At 51.3% G+C, this 25,218-nt stretch overlaps 1 protein-coding gene across 1 annotated transcript; it reads left to right on the top strand.

Annotated features, from left to right (window-relative positions):
• The first annotated feature begins 493 nt into the window (after positions 1-493).
• LOC112899093 (acyl transferase 15-like) lies at positions 494-2,028 on the top strand. The gene has a single exon (XM_025967425.1). The coding sequence runs from the start codon at positions 548-550 to the stop codon at positions 1,838-1,840; it is 1,293 nt and encodes a 430-aa protein (XP_025823210.1). The 5' UTR covers positions 494-547; the 3' UTR covers positions 1,841-2,028.
• The last annotated feature ends 23,190 nt before the right edge of the window (positions 2,029-25,218 follow it).

Below are 25,218 nucleotides of genomic sequence, written 5' to 3'. Positions count from 1 at the left end.
GCATCATTTTCAGGGCGGATCGTGGCATCACCAGCCCTCTAAAAATGGCATTTGTAGGCTAGGGCGGGTGGTGGCGTCACCCGCCCCTAAAAATGCTATTTTTTAGGGGGCGGGTGATGCATTGATGCGCCCTGAAAATGATACCCATTTGCAAGGCGGGTGATGGCGTAACCCGCCTCTAAAAATACTTTTCTAGGGGCGGATTGGATGCTACAGTACTTCGCTCTATTTGTAGGAGTGAGTTAGCTTTTGATCCGGCCCTAGAAAAAAATGAGGCGTTGCTACAAATCGTTTGTGTAGTAGTGTAAATTGGAGTGATTTGATCAAGTGGTAGGGTGAGCGAGAGGGTCCCTGATATGCACATGAATGAACAATGAGAAATTTGAGCAGGGTCCAATAATCGTGTGGGACCATCACCGATGCCCGTTCCACAGCGGGCGTCATAGGGCAATATACATGACCACCAGCTTATAAATGCACGCGAGCAAGTAAAGAAGAGAGACCACATAGTAACTAACAGCGCAGACGTACACGACAGATTTCAAGAATGGCAATGAGCTCTCGTGTGACCAAGTCCTTGCCTTTCCTCGCCGCCCCATCGGAGGCGACGCCGGCCGGCGCCCTCTGGCTGACCTCCATGGACAGCGCTCTGGTGTCCCTGCCCATGGCAGCACTGCTCGTCTTCAAGCACCCCGTCGATCAGCCGGCTGAGATCCTAAGGCAAGCTCTTTCCCGAGCTCTGGTTCCCTACTACCCTATCGCCGGCCGCCTCAGTGCTGGGGCGCATGGCCTGAGCATCGCGTGCACGGGTGAGGGCGTGGTGTTCGTGGGCGCGTCCGCGACATGCACCCTGCGCGACGCCAGGCTCTCCGATTCCCGTCCGGCGATCCCCGTGGAGGACCTCACCGTCACCTACGCCGGGCAGTACAACAAGGAGCCACCGTTGCTGCTTATGCAGGTGACCAAGTTCTCCTGCGGTGGCTTCGTCGTCGGGGTGACGTGGAACCACGTCGTCGCCGACGGCGTCGGGATGGCGCAGTTCTTGCAGGCCGTCGGCGAGTTCGCCCGGGGTTTCTCGTCGTCGTCCGTCGAACCGGTGAGGGTGGACAACTTCCTTCAGGAACTCCCGCCGCCGATCATCACCATGACAAAGTCGATGGTCAGCAGGAAGCACACCGACTTCCCGAGCTCCTACATCACCATCCCCATGAGCTTCATCAACCGCATCAAGGACGAGTTCCGTCGCAGCGGCCAGCAGCGGGGTGACCAGAAGGCGGCGGCGCCGGCGACATGCACGGCGTTCGACGTATTCACAGCCGCCATATGGAGGTCCCGTGCCCGCGCGACAATAGCCGGCGCCGCCAGCCAGGACGCTCCCACGGCGCTCGCCTTCACGGTGAACGTGAGGAAGCAGGCCGGGGCCAAGGACGGCTACTACGGCAACGTCTTCGCCTTCGGTCTCGCCGCGGCAACGCTGCGCGAGGTTTCCGACGGGGACATCCTTGACCTCGCGAGGCTGATCAAAGACGCCAAGGTGCGGGTCCCGTACACCTTCACGGACGGAGCTGCGTACATCGGTGACGAGATGGGCGGCCGGCTGCAGGGCCTGGACGGGTACGACACCCTGTACGTGACTAGCTGGTGGAATCTCGGCTTGGACGACGTTGACTTCGGCGGCGGCGGTCCTGCGCGCGTCATGGGGAACATGGAGCGCAAGGTGGTGCCGGCATGCATCCTGTGCGGGAGGAAGGACAAGGCCGACGGTGTCGCCGCCATGGCGTTCTGCGTCAAGCAGGAGCACGAGGAGGCCTTCCATGCAGAGTTACGCAGGCTCAAGTGATGACATGCATATGAATTATGATGATGTAATGAGGATGTGTTCTTACGAGTATGCCACCGACACGTAGATGTTGGAGCTGAGAGCAGCTCGGATCTAAACACACACGCAGAACAACGCAGGAACTCGAGAGAGCGAGATGAACACAAACGCACGCGAGAGAGGAAGGAGAAGTATTTTCGCTGCCAGAACTTCGCAGCCTTTTCGATTTTTCATTGATGCTTATATGCCACCGCCGTTCACGACGCGAGCGACGCGCTCTAGTCCTTGTCGTCCGCTGCATACTGGCCGTGCACGCCGTGGCGAGCTAACAAACTGAGAAACCGGGTCAAGCAGTGACCAAGCACACCTCCAGCCACGCCTGATCCTCTAATGCACTAATTAACACACACAATGCAAGTATGCAACACACACACACACACTGCTATGCAACGGGATTTATTCAACATTTCACCCCCTAATCCCGTTGTATCTCTACGACGCCCAGCTTCTGTCTCATTTCGACGAACTTCACCCTGGTGAGCGCCTTGGTTAGTGCATCTGCAAGCTGATCATTAGTACCAACATGGTGGACCTCCACCAGTCCGGCAGCAACACACTCCCTAATATAGTGGATCGAGTGTCTATGTGTTTAGTCCGATCATGATGGACTGGATTCTTGCTGAGTTCTATAGCTGACTTGTTGTCGACCTTGAGTCTGAACTTGGGCGGACTGCACCCCAACAAGTCCTCTAGCATCCTGCTCAGCCACACCCCCTGACATGTTGCTGCTGCCATTGCAATGTACTCAGCTTCACATGAGGACAGGGCAACAACTTTCTGCTTCTGTGAGGACTAAGTGATCAGGTTTGAACCTAGGAAGAATACCATCCCACTTGTGCTCTTGCGATCATCAACATCTTCGGCCAAGTCACTATCGCTGTATCCAACTAGCTCTGTAATGCTTGCCTTTTTGTAACAACAGCCATGGTTCAGTGTTCCTGACAAATGCCGAAGAGTTTGTTTGACTGCTGTCCAATGCTTTTCTGATGGAGCCTCCATGAAACGACTCACAATTCCCACAGCATGTGCTATATCAGGCCTAGTGTTCACAAGATATCTAAGGCTCCCAATGACACTTCTGTAGTTTGTGGATTCCACTGCTGCTGCTCCATCTTTCTTGCTAAGCCATAGCTTGTTTTCCATTGGAACATGACATGAGTTGCAACCTGACATGCCTGCTGCCTCAAGGATCTTGGCTGTGTATGCGCTCTGGCTGAGTGTGATTTCTCCATTGCTTTGTGACACCTCAATTCCCAGATAATAGCTCAAGAGTCCCAGATCGCTCTTGCGGAAGGTTTCCTTCATCTGCTTCTTGAATGCCCCAATGTCTTCATCTGATGGACCGGTGGTAATCAAATCATCGACATAAACTCCAACCAGCAGAACCCTCCTTCCACTGATTCTCTTGTACACAGCATGATCAAGTGAGCTCCTTTCAAACCCAAGATTTACCATCTCCTTGTCCAGCCGTGCGTTCCAAGCACGTGGTGCCTGTTTCAGGCCATACAGAGCCTTTCTCAATCTGAGAACCTTTGCAGCATTGCTGTTGTCGACGAAACCTGCTGGCTGATGAACATACACCTCTTCCGAAAGGTCACGATTCAGAAAGGCTGACTTTACATCCATGTGATGAACTGTCAAGCCACCATGAGCTGCAAGAGCAATTAGCAAGCGCACCGTCTCAAGTTGGGCCACAGGAGCAAATACCTCGTCGTAATCCACCCCCTGGCGCTGAGCATACCCCTTTGCGACGAGACAAGCTTTATATGCTTGATGATGTTTCCTGCTGGATCCTCCTTCACCTTGAAGACCCATTTGAGCCCTATGGCTCACTGTCCACTTGGCAGATGGGCCAGCTCCCAGGTATTGACTCCATCTCAGCCTCCATTGCTCGACGCCAGTGAGTTGCTGCTAATGTCTCCTCCACGCTCCCTGGCTCCTCAGCTGCTAGCAGACGAAGACCGCTGTACTCGAAGTCGTGAATTCCTTCAGTGGTGTCGAACAAGTTCGGCAGTGTCCTAAACCTGAGCGCCACGCCATCAGAGTCGACGGTTCCCTCGGTCGGTGGCATCGCCAGCTGCACGCCTGGAGCAGGTGTCGGCATTGGAGTCGACGAAGCAGGCGTTGGGAAGTACGTGTATGCAGCTGGAGTCAATGGCGAGGGTGTCGCTGGGCTTCCCAGCTCCATAGCAAGAGAGGGTACATCTCCAGCGCCTGTTGTTGGACGACCAACAATGGTCGTGTACTCCACGGTGAACGTTCCCGTCGCGCCATCCAGCGGAGCCCCGTGTGCCACCCAATTCCACGGTTTCTTCTCATCGAAGATCACGTTCCTGCTGACGATGAGCCTTCCTTCCACTGGATCATACACCCAGTAGGCCTTCGTTCCGGGTTCATAGCTGAAGAACACCCCCGGAACGGATCTGTCCGCCAGCTTCGACATGCCTGGACCGACGCGTTTGGCGAACACCGTGCACCCGAACGTGCGTAGATGTCCCGCGCTGGGCCACTTCTTGCGCCACGCCTCATACGGGGTTCGCCCGTTTAAGCTCCTTGTGGGCGCGCGGTTTAGGTTGTAGACAGCCGTCGCCATGGCCTCTCCCCAGAACTGTGCCGGCACGCCCATGCTCATCATCATGCATCGCGCCATCTCGACCACCGTCTGGTTCCGGCGTTCTACAACACCGTTCTGCTATGGTGTGTAGGGGGCGGTGGTGTAGTGCTTGATGCCGTGGTCAGTGCAGAATGTAGTGAACGCGACGGAGTTGAACTTGCCGCCACGATCGGTCCTCATGACCTTGAGCTTTTCACCTAGCTCTCCCTTGACGCTCGTCGTGATCAGCTTGATAAAGTGGAGCGCCTGATCTTTGGACGTCAACAACTCCAGCCACATATAGCGACTGTAGTCGTCCACGATCATGAGGAAGTAGTTCTTCCCGCCAGGTGTCGGTGGCGAGATCTGTCCTCACAGATTGGCGTGAACAAGCTCCAGGCGCCGCTCCGCACGATACGATGTCGCATGCGGGAACAGCGTGTGGTGCTACTTCCCAAGGGCGTAGCCATCGTGGACCTGCTCCACCCGATCGATCACTTGGATCCCATTCACCATCTCCTTGATGCCCAGCTCACGCAGCACCCTAAAATTGAGATGCCCATACCGTCCATGCCATAGCCACGGCTTGTCGTCGCCCTTTGCCAGCAAGCACACCGGCGCCGCGAGGGTCAGCTTCACTGTGTACAGCCAATTCCCCGCGCGCAGTGCTCTGACCAGCAGTGCGCGTTCCCGATCGAACACGCACAGCTGATCATTCTCAAGCACGATCTGGCACCCCGCTTCCTCCAATTGGCCTAGGCTCACGATGTTACTCTTCAACTTGGGTATGTAATACACATCAGTGAGTACCTTATGTTCCTTATGGCGACCCTTGATCACCAGGGATCCGAGGCCTCAGATCTCCACCACCGAGTCATCGCCGAAACGCACCATGCTGCGCACGGTCTCATCGAGCTGCGCTAGTCCGCCGGGAACACACGCTGCTCATTGAGGCCTCAGATCTCCACCACCGAGTCATCGTCGTGGTTGTCATAGTCCGCCGTGAACACACGCTGCTCATTGAGGTATACGGTGTTCGACATCTCGGGGGTGTGTGCGCTCGCTGCCGCCAGCAAGAGCGCCGGTTGCTCGGTGTCGGCCTTGGCGAGATGTGCCTCCTCGCGCTGGTCCTTCTTCTTCGGTGGCTTCTGGCACTCCTTGCCCCAATGGCCGTAGATCCCGCAGTTGTAGCACCTCCCCTTACGCATAGGAGTCCCCTTGGATGTCAGCTTCACGGGCACGTCGCGGCCATCAGTGCGAGCACCGCCAGAGTTCTTCCCGTGAGCTTGACCGCCTCCCTTGTCGCTGCTTCCAGGTGCACCACCGGGAAGTCTATGTCGCCACCTGGCGAGCCAATCATCCTCCACCATCATCAGCCGCCCGGACTTGTCCCTGACTTCGCCGCTATCGCTGGGAACAAGGCAATCTTCCGCGGCGCGCAGACACCCAACAATTTCTTCAATCGAGAGCTCATTCAGATCGAGCAAGGTCTCAATCGAGATCACTACTTGGGAGTAGCGCGCTGGCACAACGCGGAGCATCTTCTTGACGACGCGGACCTGCTCCAGGGTTTCTCCAAGAGTGCGGATGTTGTTGGCAAGGGTGTTGATCCGCATGGCGAACTCGTCGATGGCTTCACCCTCCTTGAAGGTGATAGTCTCGAACTCATGTAGGAGTTTCTGGGTGTTGGCCGCCTTGACACGTTCAACGCCGAGCCTCATCTTCTCAATCGCCCCCCAGGCTTCCTTTGTGGATGTCTTCTTGGCAAGAGATGAATGCATCTCGGACGGCACGGTGTGCAACACCGCCGTCAATGCCATCCGGTCTTCTCGCCGATCTTTGGTGCCTTCCTCGATAGCCTCCCAAAGCCCTTACACTTCATGGTTCACCTGCATCACAAGGGCCCACTCATTGTAGTTTGTTCTCGTCAACTCCGGGTACTGGATTGAGCTCCCGATCTCCTTCACCACGCCCTCCACCCCGATCTTGCCGCCCGATCCACTAGTGCCATCATCGCCGATCTTGGATTGGCCACCGATCTTCATGCCGTCGGTGAAGAGGAAGGCGTGTGCTCGTCGGACATAAACTCCCTGACTCTGATGCCTCGTGTTGGAGCTGAGAGCAGCTCGGATCTACACTACTATGAAAAAGATTTGTAAGAACGCTCTCTTTTTTTCAGGGGCGGATCAAAATATACTCCGCTCCTACAAAGTGAGCGGCGCTACCATAGCAACAGACCCACCCTTGAAAATGCATTTGTAGGGATGGGTGACGCCAACCCATTTTTAGGGGCGGGTGATGGCGTCACTCACCACTACAAATGCATTTCTAGGGGCGGGTAATGGTGTCACCCGCCCCTGAAAATGGTTGATAAAAATCTGGGTACTCCCTTCTTCCTCCTCCCGACAGCTCATTTCTTGTTCGGGGGAGGTGCTGCCCGAAAATGCAAAAAAAGGAAAAAGGGGAGGGAAGGTTTTAAACTTGATTTTCTTCGAGTTGGAGGCCGTAGGAAGTAATTTGGTGCTAATCTCATATCTTTTCTAAGCTTTTTTGTTAGTTTTAAGACACAAATGGTGCTCTCTTTGCCCCTATCTAGATCTAGATCTTCATGGTGTAAATTTATCATTTGAGGCTCCATTTGACTCAAGTTTTTGGATGATGTTATATTATTTGAGTAGCAGAATAAGATTATATATTTATTTTGGCTCAATCTCTATATTTTAGCCTTATTTCCAAGTAAACAAATTCTTAGATCCATGGAGGAGAGAGAAGAAGATTTGGTTTTTCTATATTTACACACATGCATGATAGTTTTTCAACAAAATTTAGTTGTTCAATAATAGGTTGGGTTTTAATTTTTTTTAGTTTTTACATGTTAAACTGACTTTTTCCACTATCTACGCATATATAAAAGTATATATTTATGGCCATTTGGGGATCTATTTGCCCTAAATTTTTGGATAAAGTTATGTTATTTTAGTAGGAGAGCTATATTATGTAATCATTTTGACCTAATCTTTATGTTTTAGCCTCATTTCTAAGTAACCAATTTTCTAGATCCATGGAGGAGATAGAAGAAGCTTTGAGTTTTTTATATTTGCACACATGCATATCTAGGCGTATATAAAGGTATATATTTTCTAAATTATTGAAAAGCTTGTTTTAATCCATTTAAATTATTTGTTGATGTTCAGAGATAGATAGAACATGGATGTACAAAGCACGAAGGATGGATGCCTATTTCCATGGAGAACTTAATAAATTCACTCAGGCTGTGGAAAACTACGTAAGAAATGAGAAGACACAGAGGAAACCTTGCCCGTGCAAAACATGCAAGAATATGATAGTATTCACCGACACAACTACAATCAGATCGCATGTGTTGGTGGGTGGTTTTGTTGAGGATTATATGATCTGGACGTATCATGGCAAGAATATGGCGAGAATGCAGTACCCCTCCGACAGAGAATTTGTTCAATGAATGATAAAAGACGTCGAGTTTGATAGATTGTTTGATGCTTATGATGAATTTTGTGCGGATGTTGGTGATAATGATGGTGATGGGGTCGGTGATGGGCCCATCGATGGTGGTAGTGACAATGAACTTGATGATGGTGATTTTCTTAGCCAGTTGTTATGCCACACCAAAGCAGAGCTATTGGTAGGTACTGCAAAGGGGTTAACAAACTTCGAGATGGTGAAAAAATTAGTGGAGGAAAATATATACGAGCAATTAAAGGGATGTCTAAAACATTGGACCGTACTTCATTTCATACTTAAGCTGTTGACTCTAAAGGCTAAGCGCAGCTGGTCAGACAGTAGCTTCAATGATCTCTTGCAAAGAAGCTTGTCAGTCCGTTCACGATGGGTGTGGAAAGAATTCATGCATGTCCAAATCATTGTATTCTGTATCATGGGGATACTTTCAAAGACTTAGAAAAATGCCCTGTTTGTAAGTGAAGTCGATACAAAAACAATGCTAGTTATTGTGGTGGCAACATTGAAGGTCCAGGTGATGGGAATAAAAGGAAGAGGAAGGGTGCAAGGAATAGCGTCGCCTCTGTTGAACCAGCAGACACTACTTTAGGCATTTCTAAGAAGCAGAGCAGAATTCCTGCCATGGTTATGTGGTACCTCCCAGTTGCCGGCCGCCTGAGGCGTTTCTTCTCCAACCCAAAGGATGCTGAATTGATGCAGTGGTGGGATTCGGATAAGCGCAAGAAGGGCGACGGAAAGCTCTGACATCCAGATGATGCTCGTCAATGGAAGAAGTTCGATGAGTAGTATTATTTGGAATTTGGAAAGGACCCTAGGAATGTTCAGTTTGCGTTGAGTATGGATGGATTGAATCCGTTTGGTGGTAGAACTAGCACTCACAGCACATGGCCAGTGATCTTGACGATGTACAACCTACCAACATGGTTGTGCCAGAAGAGAAAGTATCTTTCGCTATCAATCCTTATACATGGCCTCAAGCATCCTGGCATTGATATTGATATTTTTCTTGAGCCTCTAATGCAAGAGATGGAAACTCTATGGAAGGAGGGTATCAATATCGTTGATGGTTTTACACGGCAGCCCTTTAATCTAAGAGCCATTATCTTCATCACTATCCATGATTATCAGGCTTTGTTTGTCCTTTCGGGATAGGTCAAAGATAGGACGGGATGCATAATCTCAATGGATGACACCGTATCGTCTTTCCTGCAAAGTTCTAGAAAGGTAGTTTACCTTGGGCACAGGCGCTTCTTGGTGGAAGAACATCATTGCCAAAGTAAGAAGTTCTACAACTTTTTTGATGGCAAGCCCGAGTTACATTCTTGTCCAGTAAAACGAGACGGGCACTATGTTTTCGAAATGGTTAGGACCATCCAGGTCACCTATGGGAAGATGAAGAAGGATGGGAAGAAGAGAAACAGAGATAAGGCACCTATCGAAGGCGTACCATTCAAGAAATAGTCCATCTTCTATAAGTACTTGCCATATTTGGCGGATCTTGAGGTCCGCCATGTGATTGATGGTATGCTCCTGAAGAAGAATGTGTTTGGTAACACTATTAGGCTCCTTCTGGAGACATAAGCCAAGATAAAGAATACCTTGAAGTCACATCAAGATCTGGTAACCATGAAGATAAGAGAAGATCTTCACCCTGTGGATAAAAGGAATGGAAGATATGAACTTCCACCGGCTAGCTACAACTTGACACATGATGAGAAGAAGGCAATGTGCGAGAGTTTATGGGGGATCGGAGTCCCAAGTCATTTCTCATCAAACATAAGAAACTAGTTTTGATGAAAGACCTCTCACTATGCGGCTATAACTATCACGATTGTCTTGTGTTGCTGACCCTATTGCAATCAGAGCGATCAAGACAGTATACATAAAGATGGTAATCACTCGGTTGAGTTACTTCTTCAACAAGATTTCACAAAAGGTGATTGATGAAGATGAATTGCAGGATCTCCAAGAATTTATCAGGGAGACTATGGCGTAGCTCAAGATGTGCTTTCCTTCAGGATTTTTTGATATAACGGAATGTCAGACCCGGGGCCACCGGGCTGGGCACGTTATATAGTCTAAGAGATTAAGCCCGTCTTATCTCTTATTCATTTTGCTTATCTCTTAGTTATCCCGCTTAAATAGGAGATAGAGCTAACCAACACGGAGAGGATCTACTCGAGATATGTTCTGGTGTGATCCCTCGACGGGAGTTGGTTAGCATCTTTGTAACTCTGACTTCTCGGATATATAAGGGAGGTCAGGGACCCCCCTCAAAAGAGAGAAGATCATTAGGTCATTCTACACCAAAAGGAATACAAACCACCATACAGGACGTAGGGTGTTACGCTCCGTGCGGCCCGAACCTGTCTAAAGTCTTGTGTTCCTTGCACCTTCGAGTTCCTGATCTCGGCGTCTCCTCACCCAAAACTTACCACCTTGGGTATATCCCTCGGTGGGCAGCCGGTTAAACACCGACAACTGGTGCGCCAGGTAGGGGAGCGCATTGAAGATCCACCGGCGAGCTCGATGGCATCTTTCAACTTCATCAAGTCAGTTCCCTCTCAGGGTACGACTTTCGTTTTTGGCTCGTGGGTTTGCATCGCAGATGGTGCGGGCAACTTTCGGTGATTCCTCATCGACATGATGCCAAAAACTTTCGCTGCGGATCCCCGCAGCAGCCTCGACAAGTTCGTCGATGAACTTGACAACTTGCCGCTCCATACTTCTGCAGCACAGATCGAGAGAAATCTGCTCCAAGCTCGACTTCTTCTGGTGCTGCGACAACTTCCCCTGGTTTGGACTTGTTCCAATCTAGGGATCTGCATGGTCGGCTTCAACTCGATCCATGCGAATTGGTCACTGATCTTCAGGAGGCCGGCGAATCTGGATCCCTCTCCATGTTGGAAAAGGATCTGGACTTGCTACTCCGGGATGGAAATCCTGAAGCCACCGCGTGTCGGGGGGCTTCGGGTTGTTCTGGTCCCGGTAATTTGGTAACCACCTCCTTGCCGAAGGGGCGCATTGTGCATTGGAGGGGGGTGATGCTTTCCAATCTACTCGAGGCAGAGAGCCGGCTTGTGGCTCACCTCGAGCCATTGCCCTTCCAAGAGGGCAGGCCATTGGCCACCGCGGTGGAGGGGTCGACTGAGCTAGTCGACGCAAGTTCTCATGAGCTTTCCTCCCGCCAGGTGCTAATGGCCGAAGAAGGCGATGGCGGTGGGGACTTTCCCATCGGCAACTTTGAAGCGATCTCTGAAGATGAGATCACGGCCAACGCCGGTAATGAGAACGATGCTGATCATGAGGTGCGGAGGGCCAGGAACAGGGCCCGCTCAATCCGGCGGAGGAGAGCTAACGAGCGAAGGCGATCTATGCATCGCGAGCTTGACCCTGAGTTTGCTGCTGCAAGCGAGCGGGGTTTCAGGACTCCGGTGGCCAACATCGCCAGGGTCACGGCCATCCTCGAGCGCAGCCATGATCCGGAGGTACGTCAAGCACTCCTCTATGCGCAGAGGGCTTGGATCCAGCTGGATCAACACAATCCGGTGTCCATCATCCGGGAAGAGCGCGTGGACGAGAGTCGAAGCCAGGCTCGCAGTCGAACGGCTGGTGGTCGCCCTCAACACCAGATCAGCAACGACAACGCACGTGGGAGCTAGGCCCCTGGCGGGAGGCAACAGCCACCGCAAGGGGGTCATCTGCGACAGGCCAGTCGACGACCTCCTCCGGAGGATCTGCGCCAGCACATCAATGAAGGCCGCGACGCGCGCACCGTGATCTCCTCCAGGCGCAAGAAGCTGAAGGTACTGACTGTAGCGATCGATTTCCTGCTTTCTCTACTCGTTTCAGCAGCTACAAGTACCCAGAGGGCTTCAAGCCGATCGGCATCACCAAGTACGACGGCAAGCAGGCTCCCCAGCAGTGGCTCCGTTGTTACTCCACGGCCCTTGAGGTCGCAGGGGGCTCGAATATCACCAAAGTCGTCTACTTCCCTATGGCTTTGGATCCTGCACCGCTCACTTGGCTGGAGAGCCTCGGCAGCAACTCCATCGACTCCTGGGAACGACTTAAGAAGGTCTTCATCGACAATTTCCAGGGGTCGATTACCCGTGCAGGTACTCGACACGATCTTGCCCAGTGCAAGCAAGAACGTAACGAGCTCCTACGGTCCTACACACGTCGCTTCTTCGATGTTCGTGCCACCATCGCGAACATCTCGGAGGAGGACATCATCGACTGCTTCTACAACGGCATCACCGACCCGGGCATATATAGGGACTTCGGGTGGAACAGGCCGAAAACTGTTGCGGGCCTTCGTGATATGATGCACGATTGGTCCGAGCAGGAGGAGAAGATGCGGGAGTGGTTCCCGCGGTGTTAAGACGGCAATCTGCAGCGCTCAAATGACAATCGCAGCGATAAGGGCCAGCGGGACTTTTCGGGGCCACCCCGGAAACGAAAGCCAGATGATGTCATCGCGGCTATCGATCATCCTTCACGGGGCAAGAAGTCGACAACTCAGGAGGAGTTCGAGAAGCTCCTGCAGAAGAAGTGCCCGTGGCACCCGGGCGCCAACCACGCCACCATCGACTGCTACCACCTTCGGAGGACTTTCAGCAACTCCGGGGGCGGAAAGAAGAACAAGAAGCCTGCTGACAAAGAACCCGAGGACGACGATCAGGAGGATCACGGGCGCAACCCGAAGTTTCAGGATGCGTCAAAGGTGGTCAACGTCATCTTCGGGGGGGACGAAGATTTCTGTTCCAGGCGGGATCAGAAGCTGCTCCTCCAAGAGATTTTGTCCGTCGAGCCGGCGGTACCACGACCACTTCGTTGGTCGGAGGTCCCCATCTCATTCTCTCGTGATGACCAGTGGACAAGCTTTTCCGAGCCCGGCAAGTTCCCCTTGGTCTTGGATCCTGTGGTGGCGGAGGTCAAGCTTACCAAGGTCCTCATCGATGGCGGGAGCGGGCTCAATCTCATCTTCGTCAGCACCTTGAAGAAAATGGGCCTGGATTTCAAGGATATGCTGGTTCCTAGCAAATCCCCCTTTTACGGCATCGTCCCAGGTAATGCGGCGCACCCGCTTGCTATGGTGGTCCTCCCAGTCACCTTCGGCACGCTGGAGAATTATCGTACTGAATTCATCAAATTCGAAGTGGCTACTTTTGACTCTTCTTATCATACAATACTGGGTCGTCCGGCACTTGCCAAGTTCATGGCAGTGCCACATTATGTCTATCTGCTTCTTAAGATGCCAGGACTCGGTGGAATGCTCACCCTCCGCGGCGACTTGAAGAAGTCCTACGACTGCAATCAGGAGGCGATCCAATACGCTTCGACTACTCGCGTGCCAGATGCTTCAGGAGTAATACTCGCGGCCGCGCTGCAGCTCTCCCAGACCGGGCTAGCGATTCCTTCCAAGAAGGCCAACAAGTCGAGCATCCAGTCGACTGATGATGTGGCCCTCAAGATGATCCAGCTTCAGGAGGGAGATTCATCTAAGACCGCTGTCATTGGTGCGGGCTTGGGTGACAAATAGGAACTCGCGCTCGTCAGCTTTCTTCGGGCTAACTGAGATATATTCGCATGGAAACCAGCGGATATGCCAGGGGTGCCCAAGGAGTTGATCGAGCATGCTTTGAATGTACACCCGAAGGCTACGCCTAAGAAGCAACGCCTGCGGAGGTTTGCCCACGACAAGCGTGAGGCCATTAAATGGGAGATCGCTAAACTTCTCGCGGCTGGATTCATTAAAGAAGTAATCCATCCAGAGTGGGTAGCGAATCCCGTTCTTGTAAAGAAAAAGAATAATGAATGGAGAATGTGTGTTGACTACATTGATCTCAACAAGCATTGCCCAAAGGATCATTTTGGGCTGCCGCGCATTGACCAAGTTGTCGATTCGACGACTGGTTGTGTCCTTCTTTGTTTTCTTGATTGTTACTCAGGATATCATCAGATCGCGCTCAAGGAGGAGGACCAAATCAAGACTGCATTCATCACCCCGTACGGGACTTATGCCTACAAAACAATGTCCTTCGGGTTGAAGAACGCAGGAGCAACATACCAGCGGGCGATCCAGATGTGTTTCGCGGATCAGCTGCACCGGAATGTTGAGGCCTGTGTGGATGACGTGGTCGTCAAGACCAGGGATTCCGATAACTTGATCGCAGATTTGGAGGAAACATTCAGCAGTCTGCGCAGATTTCGGTGGAAACTCAATCCCACCAAGTGCGTCTTTGGAGTCCCTTCAGGGAAATTGCTCGGGTTCATCGTCAGCAATCGGGGCATTGAAACCAACCCTGTAAAGATCATGGCCATCACTGATATGGAGGCCCCGGCCACAATCAAGGATGTGCAGAAGTTAACAGGTTGTATGGCGGCTCTGAACAGGTTCATCTCCCGACTCGGGGAGAGAGGACTGCCCTTCTTCAAGCTCCTGAAGCGCCAGGATAAGTTCCAATGGACGGAGGAGGCTGAGCGGGCCTTGCAGGATCTGAAACATCATCTACAGTCACCTCCAGTCCTTACAGCACTGTTGCCTAGGGAGGATCTGCTACTCTACATCGTGGCAACAACTCATATTGTCAGCAGTGCTATTGTAGTCGAGCGAGGCGAAGAAGGCCATGCGTTTGGAGTGCAGAGGCCTGTCTATTTCATCAGCGAAGTCCTTTCCGAATCCAAGATACGATATCCAGCTGTTCAAAAGCTCTTGTATGCAATCTTAATCACATCAAGAAAGCTACGCCATTACTTTGACAAGTACAAGATCACTGTGATCACGGACTTCCCACTGGCGGATATTCTCCATAATCAAGACGCCACAGGTCGCATATCCAAATAGGTAGTAGAACTGGGGGCTTTGTCAATTGACTTCAAGTCACACACTGCAATCAAGTCACAGGCTCTAGTCGACTTCATGGCTGAATGGAGGGAGAATCAAGTCCCAACCCCAGTGGACAAGCCAGAGCATTGGACCATGTATTTCGATGGGTCCCTCAAGTTCGACGGCGGCGGCGCTGGGGTTCTGCTTATTTCTCCACGAGGTGAGCAGTTGAAATACGTCCTTCAGATCCTGTGGACGGTATCCAACAATGAAGCCGAGTATGAAGCTTTGCTTCACGGGCTTCGTTTGGCGATATCACTAGGGATCAAGCGACTACTTGTATACGGCGACTCTCTTCTTGTCGTTCAACAGGTCAACAAGGAATGGGACTGCAACAAGGAGACGATGGATGCCTATGTACAGGAAGTACGCAAATTGGAAAGCAAATTCTCCGGCCTGGAGGTTCATCATGTATTGCGGGAGCACAATGTTGGTGCGGACACCTTGTCCAAATTGGGGTCCACGCGTGCCCAGGTCCCGCCGGGGGTCTTCGTCCAGGAGCTCCGACAGCCATCCATCAAGTCTTCTCCGCAGGTAGCCATCGACGCGTGTCCCCAACAACCCGATCGAGAGGTTATGATGCTGGAAGAGGACTGGCGAGAGGCTTTTATCGACTTCACTCGAGATCAATGACTACCAGCGGGAATCGACGCCAGGAGTGCAGAAGCAGCTCGCATCTTGCGAAGAAGCAAGGGTTTCGTCCTGGTCGACGGCAAGCTCTATCGGCGAGGCGCTCGGTCAGGGGTTCTCATGAAGTGCGTCACAACGGAAGATGGCTATGACATACTGCGGGAGATCCACGATGGCATCTGCGGCAACCATGCGGCTTCGAGAACGCTGGTGGGAAAAGCGAACAGAGCCGGCTTCTGGTGGCCCACCGCAGTGACCGACGCGGAGGATCTCGTGCGCAGGTGCCAAAATTGTCAATTCTTCGGCAAACAGATGCATGTTCCAGCTCACAGCCTCATCACCATACCGCCATCCTGGCCTTTTGCCTGTTGGAGTCCTGACATGATCGGGCCCTTCACGACGGCGCCAGGCGGTTTTACCCATGTTCTGGTGGCTATCGACAAGTTTACTAAGTGGATCGAGTACAAGCCGATAGCCAAGCTCACGCCAGATCGGGTCGTCGACTTCATCTCCGATATCCTGCATCGTTTTGGCTTCCCTAACTCCATCATCACAGACCTGGGGTCCAACTTCACGGCGTACCAGTTCTGGGAGTTCTGTGAGAATGCCTGCATCGAAGTTAAATATGTCTCGGTTGCACACCCAAGGGCCAACGGACAAGTCGAAAGGGCGAACGGCCTGATCATCGACGGCCTCAAGAAGAGACTTTATGACGGAAACAGCAAGCGAGGAGGCAAACGGGTACATGAGCTACCACATGTCGTCTGGGGGCTTCGGACTCAGCCGTCCAAAGCCATAGGGCAAACACCTCTCTTCCTCGTATACGGATCTGAAGCTATTCTACCAGCCGATATCATGTGGAAGTCTCCAAGGGTCGAAATGTGCAATGAAGGCGAGGCGGACGAGGCGCGGCAGTTAGAGCTCGATTCTGTGGAAGAAGCTCGCTGCACCGCCCTTGTTCAGTCAGCTCGATACCTGCAGGGGATCCGACGATACCATGACCGCAACGTCAGGGAGCGGTCATTCAGTGTTGGTGATTTGGTCTTGCGTCGTATTCAAGACGAATCTGACCTACACAAGCTCAATTCAAGGTGGGAGGGCCCGTTCGTCATCAGGCAGGTCACAAGGCCAGGGTCTTATCGACTACAATCCCCTGAGGGTCGCGAGGTCCCCAATTCCTGGAATGTTCAGAACTTGCGCAAGTTCTACACTTAAGTCGGGGCCCGGTGATCGCTAAATCCCCAGGGGCTCAGAAGATCTCCTTTCCCCGAATCAGTTTGGAGGCCATGAGCCACATGATTCGGGTTGTACATGCCTTCTTACTTACACGATGGCCAGTGTCACGTGCAAACACATATAAATCAACTTCTTGTCGTGAACGACGTAGGGGCTACGGCCACGATCATCTCCCTTCGACTTCCGTTCTTGACGGAGCCCTCGGCTCCGGCTAACTCCTCGGTATATCGAGTTCTGCCGCGACCTTCGAAGGTCGCACACGACAGTAGTCGCATTTCTTCCAACACCATCGATCCGTTCGACTAGCTTACACCTAGTACGTTGGAAAGGCTCGCATAAAGAGCTACCTCGACTACATCCTGAGTGGCTGCACTCAGAACAGTCTTGTTTTTGCCAAAAAGAATGGCAAGCTCGCGGCGCTGCCCGCACCTGCTCCTTGCAATCTTGATCCATCCATCCGGGTCTTACCTAGCTTACGGAGCACGCTCACAATAGGAGCGACCTCCGACTACACTTCGAGTCGCCGCACTCGGGGTAGCCCCTTTTTTTGCCCTATGCGCGGCAACCCCGCGATGATGCTCGCGTTCTTTCCTAACGAGTTTAGACCCGCTTGATCGAGTTGTGGCTAATCTATTAGACGATTATTAGCTACCCTTCGGGTCGTTGCACCCAGGGAAGCGTCTACTACTTGAGCCTTGTACGCCTGGATCTCGATTCAGCTAAGGCACGCGAACAAGTAGAGATATTGAGTGAACTATTTACATAAGAGAATGATCACTTGTTTCTCATACCCCTAATCCTGCAGTACACTGTGTACAATTTGCTCTGCTACAGGTTGGGTCTCTCGCAGGTACTCCTTGAATTGCTCGTCTGCGCAGTCCGCCGCCATCCCCTGCGCAAAAATCTCCAGCCGCGCAGTTGGCAAGAAGGACTTTACATACGCGAGGGCATTGCTGACGCACGCGACCGGAGCTTTAGATAAGAACTTGAACACCTTCTTCGGGGCTTCGCGGAGTCGCTCCAGCAGGGGTCGCGGGCTCGCTTCACCTTCTTCAGGGGGATCCACCATGTCCACCAGCTCCTGGGCGGCCCCCCGAAGCTCCTCCAGCTCCGTGCGCAGCTGCTCGTCCTTCTCGCTTAGCGCTTTGATCTGCTGAAGGCACTCGACGAACTGCCGTTCGGTATCGCCGATCACCTTCTGCAGCCTTTCAACATCATCTGTACGGCGATACAGCACATTCTTCACGTCAGTAAGCAGCTCCTCTTTGTATTTTATTATTTTTCTAAGCTCTGTGACGAAGATGTTTCAGCAGCCATGGGAAAACACTAAGGAAAAGTACTCGAGGAAGCAGGGGCCTACCTTGGTGCGCCTTCTTCTCCTCCTTGAGCTGCTCCTGGTACTCTGCTTGTTGCTCCTTGAGCCGTTGTTGGAGCTCGGAGTTGGCCTCTTCGAGGTTCTTCAGGTCATTCTTGAGCAGCCGAGTCTCTCGAGTCCTTTCCTGCTTCAGTATATCAAGCTCTCGCTGCAGATAGCAATTCTTCGTCTTCTCCTCGGAGATGCGCTTGTCCAGGGCAGCTAACTCTTTTGCATCACTCACAACCGTGCCAAGCTTCTCCGATTTCTTTTGGGATTTGGTGATTACATGCTGCGCAACAGGCAGAGATCGGGTCAAAAAAGTCCATCAATATCCACAACCGGCACATCACTCAAAGTCCTACCATGGAGTAATCGTATAGTTCCTTGAAGGTGCTCTTGAAAGTCTTCAAATTTTCGGCTGTCAGCAAGGCGTCGTCCACCAGGTCGGTGGGGATGACGTTCTTGTACCCCGGCCCGGCCCTCAGTACCTCACGAGGACCCCTCGAGGATCCCGCGATGTCTCCGGGCGGCGGTTGCCGGATACCCGCAAGAACACAATGTCATCAGTATATGGTGCCCCAGACTCCGGCAGCTAGTCGCTGACAGATACGCGTGTACCTGCATCATCGGTAGGAGCGGCATCAGGGGCTTCGACTTGTCCTCCGCCACCAGTCTCGGCTTCATCTCGTCGGAGCTTGGGAGGCGGCAAGTCGGGAAGCGTTGTATCCGTTTCAGCGGCCAGCTCCGCGGGCACTGGCTCTCTGGGTGCCGAGGGCTCGAAGGCCGCAGCAGCGGGGACCGGTTTCGTACCGGAGGGATCAGCCCGAGTTGACGGCTCCGGGGCTGCAGTAGCCGTGCCCGGGTCTAGTTGAAGCTGTACCGCGCTCACAGCCCTGATAACGTCGAAGTCGTCGTTACACAAGCTGGCAAGAACTAAACTTTCAAGCGTCGGAGGAAAACTCACATTGTCGACTTCTTTTTGACGGCCTTCTTCACCCGCAAGGCTCGTCGAGGAGCACCCGTTGCCGGCAGCGGGGCCTGGCCGGCCGAATGAGTGGTCCCCGCCACGGCAATAGTGACCGCAGTGATGGCGGATGGGCCTGTTTCCTCCCGTTCGGGTTCGGACCCGGATGGCAGAGTAGGAAGACTACAAGTGAACAGTGTTAGTATTCAGTATCATTGACACTTAGCAAATCGTCCAAACAGCAAAGTCAGTACCTGGCGGTTTCAACTTCTTGCGCCTTGCGCTTGCGCACCAGTCATTGACCCTTGGGCACCAGTGGCAGCGCGTCGGTCAACTCCACGCTCTGCTCGGAGGAGTTGTCTCGGCGCGGCCCCCCTTCGGCTCCTTCGCTCGCCTGCGAGTCCACGCATTCGTTGGACTCGCTGCTGCCTTGAGCTGCAGCAAGTCGAGCCTTCTTGGCGGCAGTGACAGCAGAGGGGAGGAGATGATACGCTCGAGGGATGTCAGGTTGCGGCGGGTAGCTGCAGTACAGCTCCGTGTGACCCTGCAGAAAGTTCTTCAGTTAAGTACCGGTACAGTAGCAGATTTCTTCAATGAAAAGAAGTCGAATACTTACCGGCGTGGGCGGATTTCGTGCGGAGAACAATGTGGGCACGTACGGCACGGCGTCCACGTCTAGCAGCACCCTCTGAACTCGCTGGAGCGCGACTTCATCTGGCACCTCCTCTGTGCACATGCGAGAAGGGTCAGCGGGGCCGGTGTACTCGAAGCCCAGGCAACAGCGCTGCTGGATGGGTTGGACGCAGCGTTTGTAAAATGAGAACATAACGGAGGCGCCGGTCACCCCTTTCTTCTTCTGTGCCTCGATATCCCCCAGCAGCTCTCTGACCTGGATCATCTCCATGCCGGAGGGTTCAAGGTTCCATTCCCCCCTCACCACTGGCGGCCTGTTCGACTTCGTCGGAAGAGGGGGCGCATGGTTTTCGATGTAAAACCACTGGTTCTTCCACCCAGGAAGGTTTGAGGGGAATTTGTACGATAGGTATTTTTCGCCGGCCTGCTGTCGCAGTTGGATGCCGGCGCCCCCTACCACGGCGAGTTTCTTTGTGGTAGGCTGGGGTTTGACGCGGAAGAGGAAGCGGAACAGATCCCAGTGGGGTTCGATTCTGAGAAATGCTTCGCAGAAGTGGATGAAAATGGAAATATGGCAAATGGAATTAGGGTTGAGGTGATGGAGCTCAAGCCCGTAATAATAAAGAAGGCCACGAAAGATGGAACAAGTGGGGAGGGCCAATCCCCATTCGGCAAAATGGAAGAATGTGACGATTTCATCGACATTCTCCATGGGGAAAGGTTCACAGAACGAGGGGCGCCAGTTGACAAGGTTCTTTTCCTGGAGCAACCCCTCGGAAACTAGTTTGTTCAGATTGTTGAGGGAGCACTTACTTTGTGACCACTCCGCGGTTGATGGCTCCGCATCTTTCTTCATTCCCTCGATCTCTGACTTCTTGGACGCCATCTCCGATGTGCTGGCCACGAGATGCTCGGGGGCTGCGGGGAGAGGGGCGGGGAGGTCGGAGCGGGAGAATCTACTTGGGGGGATGGCGGCGGTGATTGGCTCGGATTGGGGAATTTGGTGGCTTTTGATGGAATGCAGATGGAAAGCGCGGTTTTTTCCTACCGTTATCGCGGGGTTAAATAACCAGTGGGGTGGGGAAAAGTCACTGTTCTGAAGTTCAGGAGTTGCGTCCGAGAATATTCCGAATATGAGGGGTCGTTTGATGGGTTACTTGGATTGGATATTCGTTTAATCATTTTTTCAGGGTTTGTTCGCCTGAAAAAGCGTTTTTTCGACTTACTAATCCAATACCCATCATCTGTACCATCATTTTGGTAATTTTGCAATGTTCTCATTTTTCGCCTGCATGCCACGGTTATTGGATCCTTATCTGCAAATTTTGTGGGATTTGGATTCAAGGCTCGGGGGCTGCGGGATACGTGGCATCGACTACTTATTTTTCAAATCTTTTGAGGGATAAGTAGGGTCACAGACAAATGGGATCCTCAGCTTGATTCTCCGTTTCAACCTAAGGCTCGGGGGCTACTCCATATGGAGTGCGATTTTTAAATCGCACGCCATAACAAAATTCGGGGCATGAGCACCTCATAGCTTCGATGCAGCCAAACAAGTACTCGAAGAAGGACTTCAAGACGAAGCTTCAGAAGAAGTCGAAGACTGTTTCGAAAGTACTCGATAAGCCTGCAGTACTCAGCTACGAAGAGCTCGGGGGCTTGTCAGACCCGGGGCCACCGGGCTGGGCACGTTATATAGTCTAAGAGATTAAGCCCGTCTTATCTCTTATTCATTTTGCTTATCTCTTGTTTATCCCGTTTAAATAGGAGATAGAGCTAACCAACACGGAGAGGATCTACTCGAGATATGTTCTGGTGTGATCCCTCGACGGGAGTTGGTTAGCATCTTTGTAACTCTGACTTTTCGGATATATAAGGGAGGTCAGGGACCCCCCTCAAAAGAGAGAAGATCATTAGGTCATTCTACACCAAAAGGAATACAAACCACCATACAGGACGTAGGGTGTTACGCTCCATGCGGCCCGAACCTGTCTAAAGTCTTGTGTTCCTTGCACCTTCGAGTTCCTGATCTCGGCGTCTCCTCACCCAAAACTTACCACCTTGGGTATATCCCTCGGTGGGCAGCCGGTTAAACACCGACACGGAACACCTAATGATAGAGGGATACAGTATTGAGGAAATCATTGAGTGTTGTCTAGGTTACCTAAAGGATAAAATAGCTATTGGTTTGCCTGTTCCACGCTTTTTGGGGAGGTTGGAAGGGGTTGGCACAGTTGGGAGGAAAACCTTCATCGACAAGGATTTCAAAGGTGTGCAACAAGCACACTATAGCACTTGCAGCACCTCACGATAATGACACCTTTAGTCGATGAACACTTGAGCATGACTTGTGCAGAAAGTAATGGACGCCCGGATGATTGGATCATGAGAGAGCACAAGCGTCAATTAACTGCATGGTTGAAGGGCTTGGATCTACCAGATGGGGAGACCGTGGAAGAACAAATGATCAAAAGATTGGGGGCTAGCCCGTCTAGCCAGGTCACGTCATGGCAAGGGTATGATATTAATGGATACCTCTTTTATACTGTTGCCAAGGATAAGAAGACCGTGTCTCAGAACAGTGGTGTTCGTATTGAGACCTTAGACGAGAGAACATGCCAAAATACCACATACTATGGCGTCATAGATGATATATGGGAAGTGCACTATGGTTCCAATATACAAGTCCCGGTCTTCTGGTGTTGTTGGGTCAAACACCCAAGAGGTGTTGAGGTGGACGGCTATGGGCTCATGATTGTTGACCTCAACAATGTTGCTTACAAAGGTGACCCATGGGTACTTGCTTCAAAAGTCGCACAAGTACTGTACGTAGCTAATCCCACAAAGAAGACAATGCATGTTGTCATCCCTGGAAAACAAAATATCATAGGAGTTGATGGTATCGATGATGTGGAAGAATATAATCAATACGATGAAATGAACCTCTTCGCAGACCTACCACAAAAGATGAGAAGTATTGAAGCAAGCATAAGAAAAGACGACAAGCCATGGGCACGCAAGGACGGAGAATCGAGAATTGTTACCTCTTAAATAGGTAGCTAGTAAATTTTTATGATTTCATTTAATCTCTCTAATGTCTCGTGCATCCATGTATTCTGAATGATGAGACCTATTAATGACACTTTGGACTCAATTTTTATGTTCTATCCTCATTATTTATTGATCAAATTCCTATATCCATATAGGCATATTTTGTTTCTTAAGGTAGTAAATAAGACAGTAAATTAAACTATAGTTATATTTCGTATGATTATGGTTTAATTTTAACTTGACTGTCCAAGGATACCTATATGAAAAATCATGTACACATGGACTAAATTTTAGCCTCACACACCTACCGCAGAAGATTTCAATTTCAGGACAAGTTAGATTTCAATTTAACATAGTTTACATACTAAAAAATTATTATATATACTCAATTCATCTTGTCATATGTTTTCTAATTGTATAAGTGTTATCGCCATAATTTAGACAGGCCGGAAGTGGGCCGTGGAGCAAGATGGGTTTGGAGGATAATTATAATGGCCTTGCGAATTGGACCCTGTGCAGATGTTTTGGGCCCAGGGAGGCCGTGTATCTAGGTAGGTATGCTTAAACAGTTTAGATAGAGATAGTTAAGATTTGTGTCGTGTTTGGTTAGGGTTGGTTAAGAAAGGAAAGTCTATGGACTATAAATATGTATCATGGGTAAACAATAAAGGAGAATCAATCATTCATCAATAACTCTTGGCGCATCGCCTCCCCTGTTCTAGGGTTTCTCGGGTAAGTGCCGTGTAGCCCCGGTCACATCCTGCGTGATCGGGGCAGCATTGCCCTTACTTGTTTACATTTGTGTTTCTCATTCTGAAGCATTGTTGATGGCGAGTAACACTAGTTATCTCAACGCGTGTAGAACAATGATTAGTCTTGTCTAGGTTTTAATTATGCTCTGTTCGTTATCTATAAGCGTTTAGCTGTTATCATACCCAAGTTTGGGTACGAGGGTAGGATCTTGCTCTGTTCTTATTTAGTAGATCCAATCTATCATGGTTAGTTTTGATCATCAGAGATTTAGTTCAATATCTGCATAATTAGGCCCTACAAACGAGTTGAAAGTTCCGGCAGTATGATTGGTATCTTATATTAGCTTAGAGAGGGATTGTTCCGGGAACCGGCTTTCGGGTTGGTTGTTAGACTTCTGTGTAGGTTGTTGCGTTGCTGCCCTTTTGTATCTGTTAGGCTCAATTACGTGTAGGATGTTCCGATTACACAGTGAGAGCTTTAACTGTCGTAGATTGGATTAGCTTAATGTTTATAGAGTGAAGTCTGTACTATTATCAGATATATTTGCCTTATTCATAGATCCGATCCAGTATTGAACACAATCGGCTCTTTATAGTCGATACCGGAAAGCATCCGATGAGCCGATTACGGGTCGGACTAACGTTTACATGTGTCTGTGCATGCAGGAAACTAACACATAACGCCTTCCTGATCAGGTATAGGGTCAGGTGGCACACCTAGCGACTCCAAGCCAGGGCGTGTGTCGAATCTCGGGCCGTTGACCGAGGGACCGGGGCCCACCAGCAGTCCTGGGCGCCTCCCGGCTCCTCGTGTTGCCTATCGCTGCTCGCCGGCGGGTTTTGACCGACAATATATTCTGGCACGCCCAGTGGGACCATCATCGCCATCTTCATCATCTTCATCGACTTCATCATCTTCTTCGACTCCATCAGGTTCTGTTAACGAGATGGCAAGGGATGAACCGATCACCTACGAGGACCTATCTGCCAAGCATAAGTAGAGATATGATGAGATTAACGCTCAATTCGAAGCTGACCTCATCAGCTCTTTCAAGAGGACTCGCCACCACGGCATCAGGTGGAAGGGGTTTTCACCTGAAGGTGCCCTTGATGGAGTGGATCTGTCCACCCCATCTGAAGACCGTACCAGAGCTCTACGGCAAGAAGTAAACTACGTGGTGGCTCACTCATTGCACCGACATTCTGAGAGCTTGGTTAACACTTTCGAGCGTGTTGCCCTGCGTATGGTCCCAGAAATTATGAAGCATCAGCATTCTCCAACGGGACCTACCTTGGGGACTCATAAAGGGAATTACCGGTTCAAACTAGACCACCCCTGCCTTATGCGCTTGCAGCTGCGGAATCGCATGGTTCTCCGGCTTCTATGGTTTATAAGGTGGGAGGTGATCCCGTGGATTACCAGTTCTTCAGCGAGCCACCCAGGGAGATCCCGCATGGCTACATGTGTGCTTATATACCGGATAGCAGTAATCCGGTACATTCAGCACAGAAGGTAGCTGGAGGAGTTTCTGGAGTGGATGCAGACAAGCAAGCGTGGCTAGCAGCCTATGCCACCGGGCCGAGTCACGATAGTGCACACTCGGCCCTAGGATCACAGACGGCGGAGCAGATCAGTGCCATTCTGAGAGATCAGTTTGGCATCTTACCGAAGAGGAGAGCGATCAGCTATACTAAGCTGTATCCAAGTGATTACGATCTAATTCCCTTGCCGC

This window comes from Panicum hallii, chromosome 7, assembly GCF_002211085.1.
Source record: "Panicum hallii strain FIL2 chromosome 7, PHallii_v3.1, whole genome shotgun sequence".
Lineage (NCBI taxonomy): Eukaryota > Viridiplantae > Streptophyta > Magnoliopsida > Poales > Poaceae > Panicum > Panicum hallii.
The sequence above is the reverse complement of the archived record's forward strand: the minus strand, read 5'-3'. Positions and strand labels throughout refer to the sequence as shown.

What these genes read in the sequence shown, in the direction of transcription:
- LOC112899093 (XM_025967425.1), top strand. Translation starts at nt 548, where the DNA reads ATGGCAATGAGCTCTCGTGTGACCAAGTCCTTGCCTTTCCTCGCCGCC.